The sequence below is a fragment of the Caenorhabditis remanei genome, chromosome I (assembly GCF_010183535.1).
Source record: "Caenorhabditis remanei strain PX506 chromosome I, whole genome shotgun sequence".
Lineage (NCBI taxonomy): Eukaryota > Metazoa > Nematoda > Chromadorea > Rhabditida > Rhabditidae > Caenorhabditis > Caenorhabditis remanei.
Window position 1 is genome coordinate 14,797,832 of NC_071328.1, and position 16,837 is coordinate 14,814,668.

Genomic DNA, 16,837 nt, shown 5'->3' on the forward strand with positions numbered 1-16,837 from the left:
GAACAGTGGCATCGCTCTAAACACAACTAATTAACCAATTAAGTACTATAATTAGTAGCTAATTACCATAATTAGTATACCCGATAAAAATTTAATAACCGGCCGGCGCCGACTCCTCCCCCTTCCGGAAATCCGAATTCGCGTAGATCTGACCGTCGGCGAGTCGTTCGGCGGCGGTGATTACGGTAAGATTATTGACGGCTTTCATCAAATGACCACGATCGATTAGTGACTTTACGTAGGCTTTGGGGAAGTTCGGCTCGTACCATGTGTAGTTGGGCTGCAAAAAATATCGATTTGGAAAAAAAAATGATGAAAAATGGTCGACTTTGACAGGGTGTAATGGGGTCCAGATAAGTCAAAACCCAAATTTTCTTATATGGTTGTGTAGATCAAAACCAGGGCTTTATTTTTGCAGTTGACAGTTTTTGTCTAGCTCCGCCCACTTTTGAGATATGCGCTTTTAAAGATTGCCTGGAGTGCCTTTGACGCGTTTTTCTTAAGACACACTACTTTATGCAAGATTTTTTTGAAAACTAGGTTTTTTTTTGTTGAATTTTAAGATTTTGACATTGAAAATGTGTTTTTTATGGTCAAAAACCGTTTTAGGCACAAAACTTCGCAACACCTAATCTCTGGCGTGCCTTTTGCGCATTCTTAATCAGCTATTTTTAAAGACGAATATCTAGAAAGTGGGCGGAGCTAATAAAAAAATGTCAATTAAAAAAAATTAGACCATGAATAGGGCTACATTTTTGTAATTGACAGTTTTTTGATAGCTCCGCCCACTTTTGAGATATGCGCCTTTGAAAATGGGCAACAAAAAACGCGTCAACGTCGCGCCAGAAGAGATAGAAATGTGATTTTAAGACGATTTTTGCGGGTTATGGGTAGAACATCACTATATTTTTATATTTGTTAACTTATTTCAATTCAAATAATCATGAAATTTGAAAATTTTTTCGGAAAAAGAATCCCGTAAATCAACCCCACTATCCCCGTAAATCTACACGGAAATCTCAAAACCCATCAAAATCAATATTTTTGTTGGTTTTTAAGCAAATTTTATGTAAAAACAGCTGAAAAGCTCAATTTAATTGTAAAAACCAAAATTTCCGCCAAAAATATGAGTTTTGGGAAAAAAAGTTGAAAAATTAAATAAAAATTATGAAAAATGGTCGAATTGGAAAGGGTGTAATGGGGTTCAGACTGGTTAAAATTAAAGTTTTCTAAATTTATGGTGTAGATTAAAATCAAGGCTACATTTTTGTAGTTGACAGTTTTTCTCTAGCTCCGCCCACTTTTGAGATATGCGCCTTCAAAGATCGTAGTTTACAGACCATATGGATAGGAGACTTAGAGAAGTAATCTTTAAAGGCGCATAGCTCAAAAGTGGGCGGGGCTAAAAAATTTCGTGAACAAAAATGATCTACGAGAAATTCTCAATCTTTCACTAGTTGTTAACTTTTTGCTAGCTCCGCCCACTTTTGAGATATAACGATACTTAAAATGTTTTATGATTTCTCTGCATCTCTCTCCCTGTTCCCTCTGCGGCGCCCATCTTTAAAGCCGCATCTCAAAAGTGGGCGGAGCTATCAAAAACTTGTCAACTACAAAAATGTAGCCCTAGTTTTAGTCTACATAAATATGTACAACTTTTTTTCACATTCCATTTTCTTGTTACATTCTCGAGCTCTCAAACTTGACCAATTTTTGTTTTTCAAAATTCTGTTTTAAAAAGTTTTTTTTTCTCATTAGAGCGCACCTGCAATTGATTATGCATTCTTGGCGCGTCGACAGCTTGCTTAACATCTGCCTTAAGCCATAACGCATGGAGGGCGACACCGGCGACACCTGATATGATGGTGGAGCCACCGGCTCCACCAACAGCCATCAGTTCTGTGCCGTTTGTGTTGTAGATTATCTGAAAATGGACAGAAATTTTAAAAAATTATTTATATCATTGTATAGATCATAACCAGAGCTTTGTTTTTCCAGTTGACAGTTTTTCTCTAGCTCCGCCCACTTTTGAGATATGCGCCTTTAAAGACAGGTAGTGAGCACCCTATCTTTAAAGGCGCATATCTCAAAAGTGGGCGGAGCTAGACAAAAACTGTCAATTTGAAAAATGTAGCCCTAGGTTTGATCTACAAGAATATATAAAATTTAAAATTCTCTTACCAATGGACTCTGACTACTCATCGGTCGTTTTCCAGGTCGAATAAAGTTGGCGGGCGACGGTGGGAATCCAAAAAAGTTGGGGTGTCCAGGTGTGGAGAAATCGTCCATTTCGTTATTCCACAGTATTCCAGTCGATTCAGATGAGACGAGAGCGCCGAGACTAGAAAAATGAGTATTTTCTCTGAAAATATGACTGTTCTGGATCAAAACATGCGATTCTCCAGCGTTTTTGTACCTAAAATAGCAAAAAAATAGTCAAAAACTGCCTGATTTAAGAAATTTCAATTTTCAGTGTAGATTTACGCGGGTGGATTTACGAGATTCTTTAAAATTGCATTTTTCTTGATTTTTTGATGCGAATATAGGTTTTAAAAGTTAAAAATTACGAATTCTTGTTCAAAAATTGCTCAAAACGGTCAGAAACACGTCATATAGGCTCTTGGTGAATTTTTTTTTCAATTTTTATAAAAACTCATAGTTTTCGACAAAATTTTCTGGTTTTAACACTCAAAATGAGTTTTTCAGTGGTTTTCACATATAATTTGTTTTAAAAAACGCGAAAAAAGGCTATATTAACGATTTTTAGGTTATTTGTAGATTTACGGGAGTCTTGGGTCGATTTACGAAAATTTTTAAATAGGGATTTTTTTTCGATGGAATAGTGATTTTAGGATTGAAAATCACGATTTCAAAAAACGCAAGGAAATATCGAAAACAACCTATGTGTCGATTTACGAGGGTCTGGGGTCGATTTACGAAAATTTAAAAAAAAATCTACACAAAACGGTCAGAAACACGCCATACATATACTAAATCCCCAAAAAGAAAAAAGAAAAGATCTGGCGCGCCTTGGACGCTTTTACAGGTGAAAAAAAAACGTTTGTTCGATTTGAAATCTCACTACTTATATACTCTTTGAGGTGTCTAAAAATAGACATGTTTATTTTCGGAAATAAAAGAAATTTGTCACTTTTACGTCACATGACAGGATTTTTCCAACAACAAAAAGCAATTTTTATTTCGTTTGATATTTATATATGAAAATAGGTTTTTTCCACCAATTTTAAGTCGTATTTCACTGAAAACGGTCTAAAACTATCCATCCACTTTTAGACATCTGGTGTGCCTTTGACGCATGTTTCACATCTGTTTTTAAACGAGCGTATCTCAAAAGTGGGCGGAGCTATCAAAAAATTGTCAACTACAAAAATGATCTACGTAAAATTTCCTATATTTTACTTTTTTAATTTTAAATCTACGCTCAAAATGGGCGGAGTTACAAAGTTTGCGATGTCTGCGAGTAGTTTGAGCAAATGCACCATATGGCAATATGGTGCATCGACTCTTTTTTTTGATTTTAGTGGCTCTACACGTAAAAAATGTCCTTAAGTAACAATAAAAAGTGTGAAAATCATAAAAATCCACTCAAAACCCCGTAAAAACCAATTTCCCAACTTTTTGGCAAAAATCGTAGAAATGGCCTAGTGGGATTTTCGAGGTATAACGTCCCCAGCAGAGGTACCAGGGTTCGAGTCCACCTGGTGCTCAAATTTTTTTTGTTTTGTTTTAAGGACACTCCCAGGGTTCCAATAATGCTAGAAATTTGAAAATTTTAAGAAAATTTGGAGTCTCAAGCTTCTCTGTGCCCTCTCTCTCTCTCGTTTTGAGTTAACTATCTTTAAAGGCGCATATCTCAAAAATGGGCGGAGCTATCAAAAAGTTGTCAACTACAAAAATGATTTTCTTGACATTATCTATTTTTTACTAGTTGACAACTTTTTGCTAGCTCCACCCAATTTTTGTGAAAGCTCACTTCAAATTAATAGTGGGCGTGACGAACTTCCGTGGTGCATCAATGCACCGAAGGCGCCCAGCCGATTTTAGCGCCGCAGGCACCCCAGACAGTTACAGATAAGCATTCTAGCGCCGCAAGCATTCCAGGACACTTTTGCGCCGGAGGCACCCCCGTTCTAGCGCCGCCGGCATATTCTCTCAGGTAACTAACTTTGAGCGCGTGGATCTCAAAAGTGGGCGGAGCTATCAAAAAGTTGTTAACACGTAAAAAATAGAGAATTTCAAGAAAATCATTTTTGCAGTTGACAGTTTTTTGAAAGTTTTGCCCACTTTTGAGATATCCGTCTTTAAAGATAGCTGTATATCAAAAAGATGCGCTCCTCAATCCCTAAAGTCAACCATTTTCGCGCCGAAGGCGCCCCAGCCAATTCTAGCGCCGCAGGCACCCCAGACAGTTATAGACAAGCATTCTAGCGCCGCAGGCATACCAGGACAATTTCGCGCCGAAGGCACCCCCGTTCTAGCGCCGCAGGCTCCCTCCCAGGATCCATCTTTGAGCGCGTGGATCTCAAAAGTGGGCGGGGCTATCAAAAAACCGTCAACTACAAAAATGTAGTCCTGGCTTTGATCTGCATGACCAATATAATTATAATTTATAAAAACTAAAGACTCACTACAAATTAATAGTCGAAGTGACGGACACCGCATTCCCTAGTGCATCAATAATCGAAACATGTGTTGTTCCATGATCTACCGGTGGCGCCTCAAACGATCCTCCATAATAATCATCGGGGTGTGTCTCATCGGTGATTTTTGTCCTCACCCAATCCGCCCATCCTTTCGACGTAATATTTCTGGCGATCGCAGTTGCATTCGCCACAAAACTCGGGTCTCCCAACCAACTTCTCGCCGCATACGAGAATTTCGAAGATTCCAGAAAATGGTGGTATAACGTGGCAATGTCTGAGAATGACTTCATATCATACTCGAATCCATCCATCACATTTAATATCGCCTGAGCCACCGCCGAGCCCGAAGGGGGCGGAGCCCCACAAACGGCACGCCCATTTTTCAGTTTTGTGTAGATCACGTTTTCCGTTGAGTGGATTATCGATCGATAGTTTTTAAAGTCCTGGGAAGTAATAATTCCTCCATTTTCCCGGAATTCTTTGACCAGATTCTCCATAATTTTTCCCTCATAAAATTCTTTAATGGGATCCGAGGAATTCGCTAGAAGACGAATGGTTTCTAGTAGATTCTGACGAGTTTTTATCTGTTCCCCCGGTTGGAAGACTCGACCCGTTTCCGGATTGATGAAATTCTTCATTGTTGGCTCCGCACGGATTTGGGCCTCGTTTTGGTTGAGAGCTTTGGCGAGAGCGTGGGATGTGGGGTAGCCTGGAGGAAAATTGAAGATTTTAAGGTGGAAAATCTGGTTTTTTAACCCAAAAAACGCCCAAATCGAGATTTTTGGCATTTTTTAAAGGTTTTTTATTGTTTTACTAGTCGAAATCGTGATTTTCACCCCCAAAAACCTCTCTTCCATTAAAAGAAATTGAAAAATCACGATTTTACGGAAATCCCGTAAATCGACACAAAACCCCCCGTAAATCAACATACCTGGGGTTTTTGACATTTTCCCAAGATTTTCGAGTGTTTTTATGCTCGAAATCGTGTTTTTCAACATCAAAAACTTTTATAAACTAGAAAAAAACAATGAAAATCGAGTTTTTTGGTGTCCCGTAAATCGACACAAGAACTCCGTAAATCGACACATTGCGGGTTTTCGATATTTTCCTAAACTTTTTGGGTGTTTTTATGTTTGAAATCGTGATTTTCACCCCAAAAAACCCAAAAACCACGAAAGAACAAAAAAACCCATGAAAATCGCCATTTTCAAATTCTCGTAAATCGACACAAGACCTCTGTAAATCTACACATCGGTGTTTTTCGATTCTTTCTTGCGTTTTTCAAGGTTTTTAATTTTTAAAATTGTGTTTTTCATCGTCGAAAACCTCTATGAATCAAAAAAAAAACTATAAAAACCGAATTTTTTGGTGTACCGTAAATCGACACTAGTCTTATGTCGATTTACGGGGTTTCGTAAAAACGTGTTTCATTGAGGGAATAGAGGTTTTTAGGGTTGAAAAACACGAGTTTTAGCATAAAAACGTTAAAAAACCTTGGGAAAAAGTCGGAAATCATCGATGTGCAGATTTACGAGGGTCTTGGGTCGATTTACGAAAATTTTTAAAACCGGGATTTTTCCAATTTTTTGGTGGAATAGAGGTTTTTAGGGCTGAAAAACACAATTTTGAACATAAAAACAATAGAAAACCATCGGAAAATGCCAAAAATCACCAATGTGTAGAATTACGAGGGTCTTGTGTCGATTTACGAGAATTTGAAACATCGTGATTTTTTAATTCATTTCGATGGAATCGAGGTTTTTAGGGCTGAAAAACACAATTTTTAGCATAAAAACATTAAAAAACCACGGGAAAATGTCGATTTTTTTTTTCAAAATTTTTAAAGTTTTCAGATTTCTTACCTTCAACCAACAAATCAATAGTCGGTTTCAACAGATGTCTCCACTCGACTTTTCCACTCCCAAATTTCTCAAAAGCCGTCCTCAAACCATGCAACTCTCCCGGCACGGCGATAGCCTTCCATCCGATTCTCGACTGATTCCATTTGTCTCGATACATGTCTTCGGTGGCAGCCAGGGGAGCCACTTCACGTGCATCTATTACGGTACATTGTTTTGTGGTTCTGAAACGGCAAATTTTAAATTTGAAAAAAAATTTTTTTTCAAAAATCGAAATTTTCAGCCAAAATCAGTCAACTTTGACATACTGCCGTTGAGCAAGAAACATACAAACTTTGAATAATTTTATACAAAAATGTAGATCAAAGATAGGGCCACATTTTTGTAGTTGACAACTTTTTGATAGCTCCGCCCACTTTTGAGATACACGCGCTCAAAGATAGGTACCTGAGAGGGCGAGAGAGCATGCGTAACGAGGAGAGTGTCTCGCTTCTCTGCGTCTCTCCTCCTCCTCGTCCTCTCATGCCGGATAGCTACCATCTTTAAAGGCGCATATCTCAAAAGTGGGCGGAGCTATCAAAAAGTTGTCAACTCCAAAAATATAGCTTGAAAATAGGACTACATTTTTGTAGTTGACTATTTTTTGATAGCTCCGCCCACTTTTGAGTTATGCGTCTTTAATGATAGGTAACTGACAGCACTGCAAAGGGGAGAAGGGGGAGAGACGCAGAGAAGCGAGTATCTCAAAAGTGGGCGGAGATATCGAAAAGTTGTCAACTACAAAAATATAGCCCTATTTTTGAGCTATTCAATAATATAAAACTTGTGAGAAAATTTAATCGTCAAGCTGTAAAATGGGCTGCGAAAAATGGTCATGTTTTGAAAATTTCGAAATTTTTCAACTTTTTCAAAAATGCATTTTATCATAACTTTGTTCGATTTTCATCAATTTTCAAGTTTTTTACACGAAAACAATTCTGAAAACTTCTTCTTTTGCTTGTCCACCAACTCACGCATTATAAATAGTCATAAAGTGTCCTCCGCCGATTCCCGCCGAATGGGTGTCCATCACACCGATACAAAACAACGAGCCGATCGCCGAATCCACTGCATTTCCTCCTTTCAGCAAGATGTTTCTCCCAATTTCAGAACAAATCTCGTTATCCGCCGCCACTGCCGCCTTCGAGTACTTTCCAAGGGGAGAGATTGACGGACCCGGCCAACGGGGGAGACGCCCCGAATTCTGCAATTATCTCAAAAGTGGGCGGAGCTAGAAAAAAGTTGTTAACTACAAAAATGATCTACGAGAAATTATGCATGGTTTTGTAGTTGACAGTTTTTATCTAGCTCCGCCCACTTTTCAGATCTGCGTCTTTAAAGATTGCCGTCACCGAAGAGAGCGCTTTCAGTGGCTATATTTAAAGGCGCATATCTCAAAAGTGGGCGGAGCTAGAGAAAAACCGTCAACTACAAAAATATAGCCCTATTTTTGAGCTACAAGAATATATAAAATTCAAAATTTTTTACTATATTCTGAAGCCGTGACGGCATCTAAAAATCGGTAAAAAACTTTTCAACATTTTTTTGTTCACTTTAATGTTTTCATGCGTTATGAGGGGTTTTTAACGATTTTTCAACAATTTCAAATATTTATTTTTGGCGAAAAATACATATTTTTTCCACTGAAAACTAAAAATTATTTTATTTTTATTTTTGGTAAAAATATGAGTTTTCGAGAAAATTGTAAAAAATAAAAAATAATGAAAAATTGTCGAATTTAGAGGGATGTAATTGGTTCCAGACGGGTCAAACTTCTAATTTTCTTAATTGGATGTGTAGATCAAGAAAAAGGTTGCATTTTTGTAGTTGACGGTTTTTTGATAGCTCCGCCCACTTTCGATATATGCTCTTTTAAAGTTGACTCCTATGTGCGCTCTCTCTTTCAGGTGTCTATCTTTAAAGGCGTATATTTCAAAAGTGGGCGGAGCTATCAAAAAGTTGTCAACTACAAAAATGATCTTCTTGAAATTCTCTATCATTTATCAGTTGACAACTTTTTGCTAGCTCCACCCTATTTTTGTGAAAACTCACTTAATAGTGGGCGTGACGGACACCGAGTTCCCTTGTACATCAATGATCGATATTTTTGCGCCGAAGGCGCCCCAGTCGATTCTAGCGCCGCAGGCATACAATACTTTTATATATAACCATTCTAGCGCCGCAGGACCATACCAGGAAACTATTGCGTCGGAGGCGCGCCAGGCTCTAGTGCCGCAGGCTCCCTCCCAGGTATCTATCTTTGAGCGCGTATATATCAAAAGTGGGCGGAGCTATCAAAAAACCGTCAACTACAAAAATGTTCCTTATAAAATTCTCTACAACCCTATATAGTTTATATTGTTTCTAAACCCCTCCTACCTGCATCAACAAATGAAAATAGAGTGAAGCGAATGCAACTGTCGATATCAACAGTGTAAACACCAAGACGGTCAGCCCGACGGCTGTCACCAAAGTCCGAATTTTCATGGGTTGTTCCGGTTCGATGAGTGGTTCAACTTCATCAAATGGACCGTATTCTGGAGGCAAATTCCCGTCTTCTCCATCATATTCTCCTGGTGGAAATGTGTTGTAGTACTGGACAGGGGGCGGAGCATTGCTGCTGAAAAAAAACGAAATTTTATTGATTTTTTTTGAAAATAAGAGACTGAAAGTATTGCTTTCTTCCTGATTTTTGGTTTTTTTTTAATACAAAAAAACTTTTAAAAAATTCTCAAAAAAATTTTTTTTTTAATTTAGATTTTTTCAGTCATGTTCCAGACACTGTCACGTAGCTATTTCAAGTCAAAATGTGAACATTTTTCTACCACCGTGTAGATCAAAGATAGGGCTACATTTTTGTAGTTAAAAATTTTTCTCTAGCTCCGCCCACTTTCAAGATACACTTACTCAAAGATTGGTAGTTTAGATGGCGAGAGAGAGAGAGGAGACGCAGAGAAGTAATCGTTAAAGGCGCATATCTCAAAAGTGGGAGTGGCTATAAAAAAGTTGTCAACCACAAAAATGATCTATGAGAAATTATCTGTCTTTCACTAGTTGACAATTTCTTGCTAGCTCCGCCCACTTTTGAGATATAACGATTCTTAAACTTTTCTCTGGTTTCTCTGCGTCTCTTTCCTTCAGCGGCGCCCATCTTTAAAGGCGCATAACTCAAAAGTGGGTGGAGCCATCTGAAAATTGTTAACTGGAAAGATTTAGCTCTGGTTTTGATCTAAAAGAATATATAAAATACATTATTCGCCGATGAATTCTGAAGCCGTGACGTCGTCTTAAATTCGGTGAAATGAAACTGTCTGTGTGTAAATCCGAGTGTCCAGATGTCCATTTCTGAGCTTTAAGAAAAGCTATCAATGGAGCGCGAATACATTTTCACAGAAAAATTGAGTTTTCGCGCCAAAATCTTGATTTAAATTAAAAGAATTATTGTCAATAGAGCGCGTTTACTTTTTTACACAATTTTTAAAAATTTGCTTTTTTCGCTAAAAGTGGGATTTTTTTCGATTTTCTCAAGACGCTGTGTCCAAAAAAAACCAATTATCGATTTTTCGCACTTCCCCCCGCCCTTCTCACCTCGACGCTTCTCCTTCTGGAGTCATTTAGAATACAATGGGGGGAATCGAGTAGAAAAAGGGTTTTTAGGCCGAAAAATCGGGAAACAAAATGAAATTTGTGTCGCCGATAAGACGGAAAAGTTTGTAACGCGAAATGAAATGAGATAAGGCGGTGGTTTACAGTGCGAAAGAGGGGAGGAGGTGGCGGGGAAAGTGCGCTCTATTGAGAACACACAGAGAGAATTCAGTAGTTCTCTTTTATTGGGGGACACGTCTTCAAAATTTCCAGAAGAACACGGATAAGAATCATTTTGGGATTTCTTTGAGGACTACATGATAGTTTTTGGAAGAACTGGGAAATATCAGAGAGGTTTGGGATGGAGAGGAGGAGTTGGGTAGAGAGGTTGAAATTATTTTCAGATTTTAACAACTAACGGATTTGAAACATAATGACAATATCAACACAACAAAAAGATAGGAAAAATCGATTAAAAATAAGAGAAATTAAACTAAAATAAGGGAAGTTTGGTGGCAAAAAGAGAAAAAACTGATGATGATGATAGGAGAAGATAAGGAAAAAGAAGAAACAAGCGGGTGGTTGTTAACAGAGTCATTTCAGGAAGGGGAAACAAGATTCGATCAAAAAATCGGATGAAAACAGTGTAGTTTTTGAATAAAGTGGTGGGGAAAACGGAGAAATAACCGGGGAAGACACGAATAAGAACAAGAATTTATTGTCCAGTGGTGAGAACTCTTTGAAGGACTCCTTGCAAGTGTTCGTCGATTCCGTCTTGTTGAGCGAATTGTGGGAACGAAGAGTAGATGGTCTTGAGAATTGTGGCGATGCGAGATTTGGTGTGATTACCGTGCTCGTCGTCGTTGAATGCCTCGTTCGCGATTGAGAGCAAGCCTGGAAATTGAAGAAAATTGGGATTTTTAGTTGAAAATAGCTCGAAAAAAGCGGTTTTTTGGTTAAAAAACGAGATTTTCACCCGGAAATTGGGATTTTGAGCTAAACATGCCACGAAAAAGGCATTTTTTTGCTTAAAGTGTGATTTTCATCTGGAAATTGGAATTTTGAGTTAAAAATACCACGAAAAACACCTTTCTGCTTAAAAACCAGATGTTCACATAGAAATAAGGGAAAATTGTGATTTTTGAGTAAAAATAACACGAAAAAGGTGGTATTTTGGCTAAAAAGCGAAATTTTCACATGGAAATGGGGGTTTTGAATTGAAAAATAGCACGAAAAATACGCTTATATGGTCAAAAAAGCGAGATTTTCACTTAGAAATAGGAAAATTGAGGTTTTGAGTTAAAAAAAAAAACCACAAAAAAGGCGTTTTTTCAGTTAAAAAGAGAGATTTTCACCAAATTTAGCTAAGATTCGATACTTACAGACAGTGAAGATTCTCGACAGATTCTGATTCTCTGCTCCGAAGAGAGCTGGATCTTGTTTGTCGAACAATTGAGCCAACGCAGAGTAGATGTATGGACTCTCTTCCGTGTCCGAGTATGTTGGCAACCAGCTGAGGAACTTCTCGACAACCTAAAATGACATTTGATCCAATTCTAATAGAATTTCCAATTTACCTGTCTGTAAACATCATCTGGAAGTGGCACATTAGCAATAATCTTCGCGAATGCAGAAATCGCATTCTCCGTGGCGACAGTGCTCTCCTCCGTAGCTCTCGCGTCCTCTCGTTCGATCATCGCAGCCAACGGTTGCAGACAGCTCAGAATCTCGTTTCTATAATCGTTGATATGCTGATATCTGACAGCCATCACACCGAATCCATAAGCAGCCGCTTGTCTCACTTCCGGATACTCGTCACCCAACAACTTGTACATAATCGGAATGAGTTTCGGGAAACGAGTTGGCAAGTGTCCGACACCGTACTCGATGGCGTCATCGAGAAGACACATTCCCCATTGTCTCTCGAAGTATTGTTTGGATCCCTCGATGAGTTGAACAGCACAATCGAACACGTTGATCATTCCCTCGAAGATGCTCTCCTTGAACTCTTTCATCAGAGAGTGAGTCAAATCGGAGATTGCTCCAAGGCAAGACGCCTCCAACTCCATGAAGTAATCCAACTCCTCCTTAGCCTCAGCATCGTCGTCATCCTCGTCTTCAGCTGGACGATCGTTCATTCTCTTTCCGTAATTCTCGAGTTGTTTCAACAAAACCGAGATGATGAGTTTCACCTCCTCTTCGGCGATTCCCTCAGTCTTCATAACCTCAATACACGATCCGATGGCGGTCATGAACGAGGCGAGAATCTCGACGTCATCCTCCTCTTCCATTGAAGTCGTCAGCGCCTTCAAGAATTCGCACCACAAACGACGTTTGTCAGCGAGCCCTTGCTTCTCAACACAGACCAACAAGAATGGCATAATCTCGGCAGAAGCGGTACGAACACCGTCGTGAAGTCCGAAATCGAGATTTTTGATGGCAAGCTCGTAGACGTCGACGACGTACGGCATGAAAGCCTCCTTCATTTCCTTGGCGAACGCCACAAGCATATCACAGGCGGTTGCCTTCTCCTCGAGACCGCTAGTTCTTATTCCGACAGTCTTCTCGCCACCGATTCCGTGGTATTCGACGCCTTCTTCGGTGTCTTGAATGTCTTCGTCTGGAAAATATGAGAAGTTTAAACAATTATATATAAAATTCATTCTTGCAAGCCGGCGCTTAACTCGCTTCTAACTCAATAATATGAGCTGAAAAACGTACCAAATGTAGATTTCGGCGATATCTATCTTTCTGATATAATACGGCCAGGGAAAGTACCGAAAAACGCGAAAATGGCCAAAAAAGCCACTCCCGTATTACTTCAGAAAGATAGATCTCGTTGAGAACTACATTTGGGTACATTTTTCAGCTCATAAGATTAAGTTTGAAGCGAGTTCCAGCCCGGATTGCAAGTATAATGAAAAATCGTCTCCTCACTATTGAAGATGTTGAAATCTGGACGATAACGAGCGGCACGAAGAACTGGATCCATGACAACAGGAAGGAATGGAGCGAAATCAGCTCCAAGTATCGAGCAGAAACGGGTCCATGAGCTGATCATATAGCTGTATTGTGGATCGTCGATAGCCAAATCCTTCATTCCATCTCCAAGAAGATTCAAAATATCGATGGCTGTAGCGTGAAAGTGTTCTTTTCCAACAGCGTATCCGATGAGTGAGATGCACTCGATAGTCTTTCCTCTCAACTCCTTAAGCTCTCCAACATTCTGAAGAATGTGAACAAGATTTGGAATGAGACGAGCGTGATGCTCCTTGAACAACTCCTCGGCGGCTTCCGCGACAGAGGCGATGGCGGTGACAATGTTCTCAACGACGACTTGATATCTCTTATCGGACAAACGGTTGAACACAGCGGACAGCACGTTCTCAAGCTTCTGGAGAATGTATGGAAGATATTGTCCAATAATGCTCTTCGGGCACTCCTCGGCAAAGTTGACTAATGCAGAAGCAGCGTGAGCACACACACGTGGCACATCAGTTCTATCGAGAGACTCGAGAAGAGCTGGAATGACGGCGGCGTGGCACTTCTTCTGAAGAGTTGGAGCAAAGTCAGAAGACATTTGTCCGATGGCGTTACACGCGGCGTATTGGACACGTGGATGAGCGTCGTTGACGTATCTGGTGATATGAACCATAATTTGCTCTATATGTGGCTCCATGGAACGTTGGCATCCCTCGCCGACGGCAGAGAACGCGCGGAGAGCAGCGTGCTTCATTTTCCAGTCGTCATTAGTCAAAAGCTTCTCGACGAGTGGAAGAAACACTGGGAGCATCGTTTTTCCGTTGATACAACAGGCGACACGATCGATGGCGCTTTCGGCGATGATTGGGATGCTAAAAAGAAAATGGATTTTTTGATATCAATTATATAATTTCTTTCTACTTACTCTTCATAATCATCCTCCTCCTCAATCTCGTTGAGCCACTCTTGGAGCACCTCATCGTCCAACTCGGTCATACAGGCGAGAAGACACTCGAGAATATGAGAAAACGCGTTTGGAGCGTACTTCTTGAGTCCTTTTGGTGCGGATTCCATGTAGGAGCAGATGACTTCGATGGCGTTTTGACGGCACATCTCGTTCTTCTCCTTGTTGGCGGCGAGCTGGAAATTAATGGGTTTTGGGGGGAATAAACGAGATTTTGTAGAGTCTGAACTGGTGGAATTGGCTGGAAATTCTATCATTATCGAGATATGGAAATCAGAAACGCGAGAATTTGATAAAGTGTAACAAGCGAAGATCATGAAGTCAATTTCAGAGATATGGAACGTGACTTATATCATTGGAAAGCAGAGAAAACGCTGATTCCAAATATATATTCAGTTTTTTGCGCTCGCGGTCTGGTATTCGAGAAAAATGAGGTCAAAGTTCTGAAAAATGACAAATTATTCACTTTTCAGAATTTTGACCCATTTTTTCTCGAATACCAGGCCTCGAGGGCAAAAACGGAATATATATTTGAAATAAGTGTTTTCTCAGCTTTTTAATGAAATATGTCACGTCCCTTAACTCCAAACTGACTCCATGATTTTCCACTTCTTTCCCAATGGGTACCAGGTATGTCTCTAGTAAAAAAGCTTTGATTATGAAATCCTCGTGTAATTCACGTGAATGATAGGGTCATCTTTCTGAACAATAAACGCCTTTTTTCCGAAAAGAAATAGGCTAAAAACGATAAAAAATTGAAAATCGAGATCAGAAAATGAACTTTTAAAAAAGTTCAATTTCTGTTCTAAAACACCACATTTTCAGCCAATTTTGACGATTCCAACGATGTCTTCGCCTGCTTTAGTTCAGAAATATCTCTAAAACACAAAATTTATGATTTTTAGCGACTTAAATCTGAAAATTCTTAATTTCTGTTCTAAAACACAACATGTTCAGCCAATTCCAGCCGTATTCAACGATTTCACCGTCGACTCTTTACTAACTTGAAGTGTGACTTGAAGAACTTGAGACAAATGACTGTTCAAACATTTTGGAAGAGAAGAAGCCAACTCGGCGAACTCTCCCAAAGCACCATCAGAATCGTCCTCATCGCTGGTCTCATTGCAGACTTGGAGTACATTTGGAACAAGTGCAGTCATCAGTCTGATCACATCCTTCTCCTCATCGTTATCAACAGCGAAAGCGATGACCGCACGGACAGCTGTCGACTTGATTTGAAGATCTGGTGTGGCCATGCACTTCTCCAGGACTACTTTAAGACTTGGAAGGAAGTGAGCGAGCTTGTTTCCAAAGATAATCGGACATCCGCGAAGAATGAGAAGTGCAATGTAGTTGGCGGTGAGATCGTCGCTTTTCAAGCAATGATCCATCAACTCGAGCACTCCTTGCCATGACATATCTCCTGCGTCGTCGATAAGGTTTGAAGCGATTTCAGAAATCAAATCGGCGATTTTCTTCTTGATCGAGATATCCGTCTCGTGGACTATCATCTCGAGAACTTTCGCGAGAATTCTCTGTTTGTTCTCATCATTCAAATTCTCCCAAATTGCGTCCCAATCTCTGGAGAGCACTCGTCGAAGGAAGACGAGCACAGTGGATCTGACCTGAAACCAATACTAACCGAATAGTTAATTGTTCTTTTAATAAGACATGACGTACCTCAGCACTATTAGCGAACTGATTGTAACACTCGAAAAGGAGCGCCACTTTTGTTGGACCGTCAATCTGTTCATACTGTTCTTCGGCTTTTTTGCGGATCTCGTTGTCTGACGATTGGAGTCGTTGGATAAGCTCAGCGAATTGATTGACGTCCATTCTTGAGTACCCTGTAATAAAAATATTTTGAAGAATTTTGGAGTTTTCGAGAAAAAAACACGATAAACGGAGGAAAACTCAAACTTTTAGCTGAAAAATACCATTTTCCCGCAAAAAATGAGACTAGAAACTTCCAAAAACACATGCTTCGCGGGCAAACACTAAATCACGTGACAGACCGAAAATCGGGGTAAAAAAGCCGAAAAAACACCGCAATTTGCAGGAAATTATGGATTTTATTAGAAAAATGATGAATTTTGAGTGGAAAACCGAGAAAAATCGGTGAAAATCGGCGAAAATCGCAAAATTTGATTTTGAAAAATTGCGAAACTTGGGTAAAAAATCGAGAAAAAACCCGATTTTCTGGCTAAAATCCCCTGAATATTATTGATTTTCCGAGAAAATTCAATTTTAATTCATTTTTCAAAAAATACCGGCGAAAAAACGGGCGGAAAATGTCAAAAATAGGCCCAGAAATATCGAATTTTGGGACAAAACATTTCAGTTCACTCTCTCGGCGCGATTGCCCGTGGAGCGCGTTTGCATTGTCACACGTACTTTACACAATTGTTGGCGGGAAGTTTGAATTTTGAAATTTGTGTCACATGATTTTCACGAGGTTTTACCGGTTTTTCGCTAGTTTTTGCGAGAATTTTCGCAGATTTTTCGCAATATTTCGATGAAAACTGCCTATGAAAGGCTATGAGTCACGATTTCGCAACAGAAATTAATGGATTTCGGGAATAAAATTGCAAATAATGGCGAAACTAAAAAAAATTAGCGAAAAAGAATCTATCTCTTTTTTCTCGCTAATTCCCCGGGCAACCAGGAGATTTTTTTCAGAAAGAGAGAGAGAGAGCGTCTTCTATTATTCAAATCGCGAGGAGGGGCGAGAGAGCACGCGGAAT

General features: G+C 39.5%; 3 protein-coding genes across 3 annotated transcripts; 1 reads left to right on the forward strand and 2 right to left on the reverse strand.

Annotated features, from left to right (window-relative positions):
- Nucleotides 1–91: 91 nt before the first annotated feature.
- GCK72_003216 (uncharacterized protein) lies at nucleotides 92–10,176 on the reverse strand (the record flags this gene model as incomplete). The annotated part of the gene is made up of 8 exons (XM_053723889.1): nucleotides 92–280; nucleotides 1,766–1,924; nucleotides 2,182–2,341; nucleotides 4,650–5,373; nucleotides 6,527–6,747; nucleotides 7,537–7,766; nucleotides 8,942–9,182; nucleotides 10,151–10,176. The coding sequence occupies 8 exons, from the start codon at nucleotides 10,174–10,176 to the stop codon at nucleotides 92–94; spliced, it is 1,950 nt and encodes a 649-aa protein (XP_053592534.1).
- Nucleotides 10,177–10,862: 686 nt separating this feature from the next.
- On the reverse strand, nucleotides 10,863–15,929 carry GCK72_003217 (uncharacterized protein; the record flags this gene model as incomplete). Its single annotated transcript, XM_053723890.1, has 7 exons — nucleotides 10,863–11,041; nucleotides 11,530–11,680; nucleotides 11,725–12,767; nucleotides 13,085–14,001; nucleotides 14,055–14,269; nucleotides 15,098–15,718; nucleotides 15,774–15,929. 7 exons carry the CDS (start codon nucleotides 15,927–15,929, stop codon nucleotides 10,863–10,865), a joined length of 3,282 nt encoding a protein of 1,093 aa, XP_053592535.1.
- On the forward strand, nucleotides 11,686–12,441 carry GCK72_003218 (uncharacterized protein; the record flags this gene model as incomplete). The annotated part of the gene is made up of 1 exon (XM_053723891.1): nucleotides 11,686–12,441. One exon carries the CDS (start codon nucleotides 11,686–11,688, stop codon nucleotides 12,439–12,441), a length of 756 nt encoding a protein of 251 aa, XP_053592536.1.
- Nucleotides 15,930–16,837: the final 908 nt, after the last annotated feature.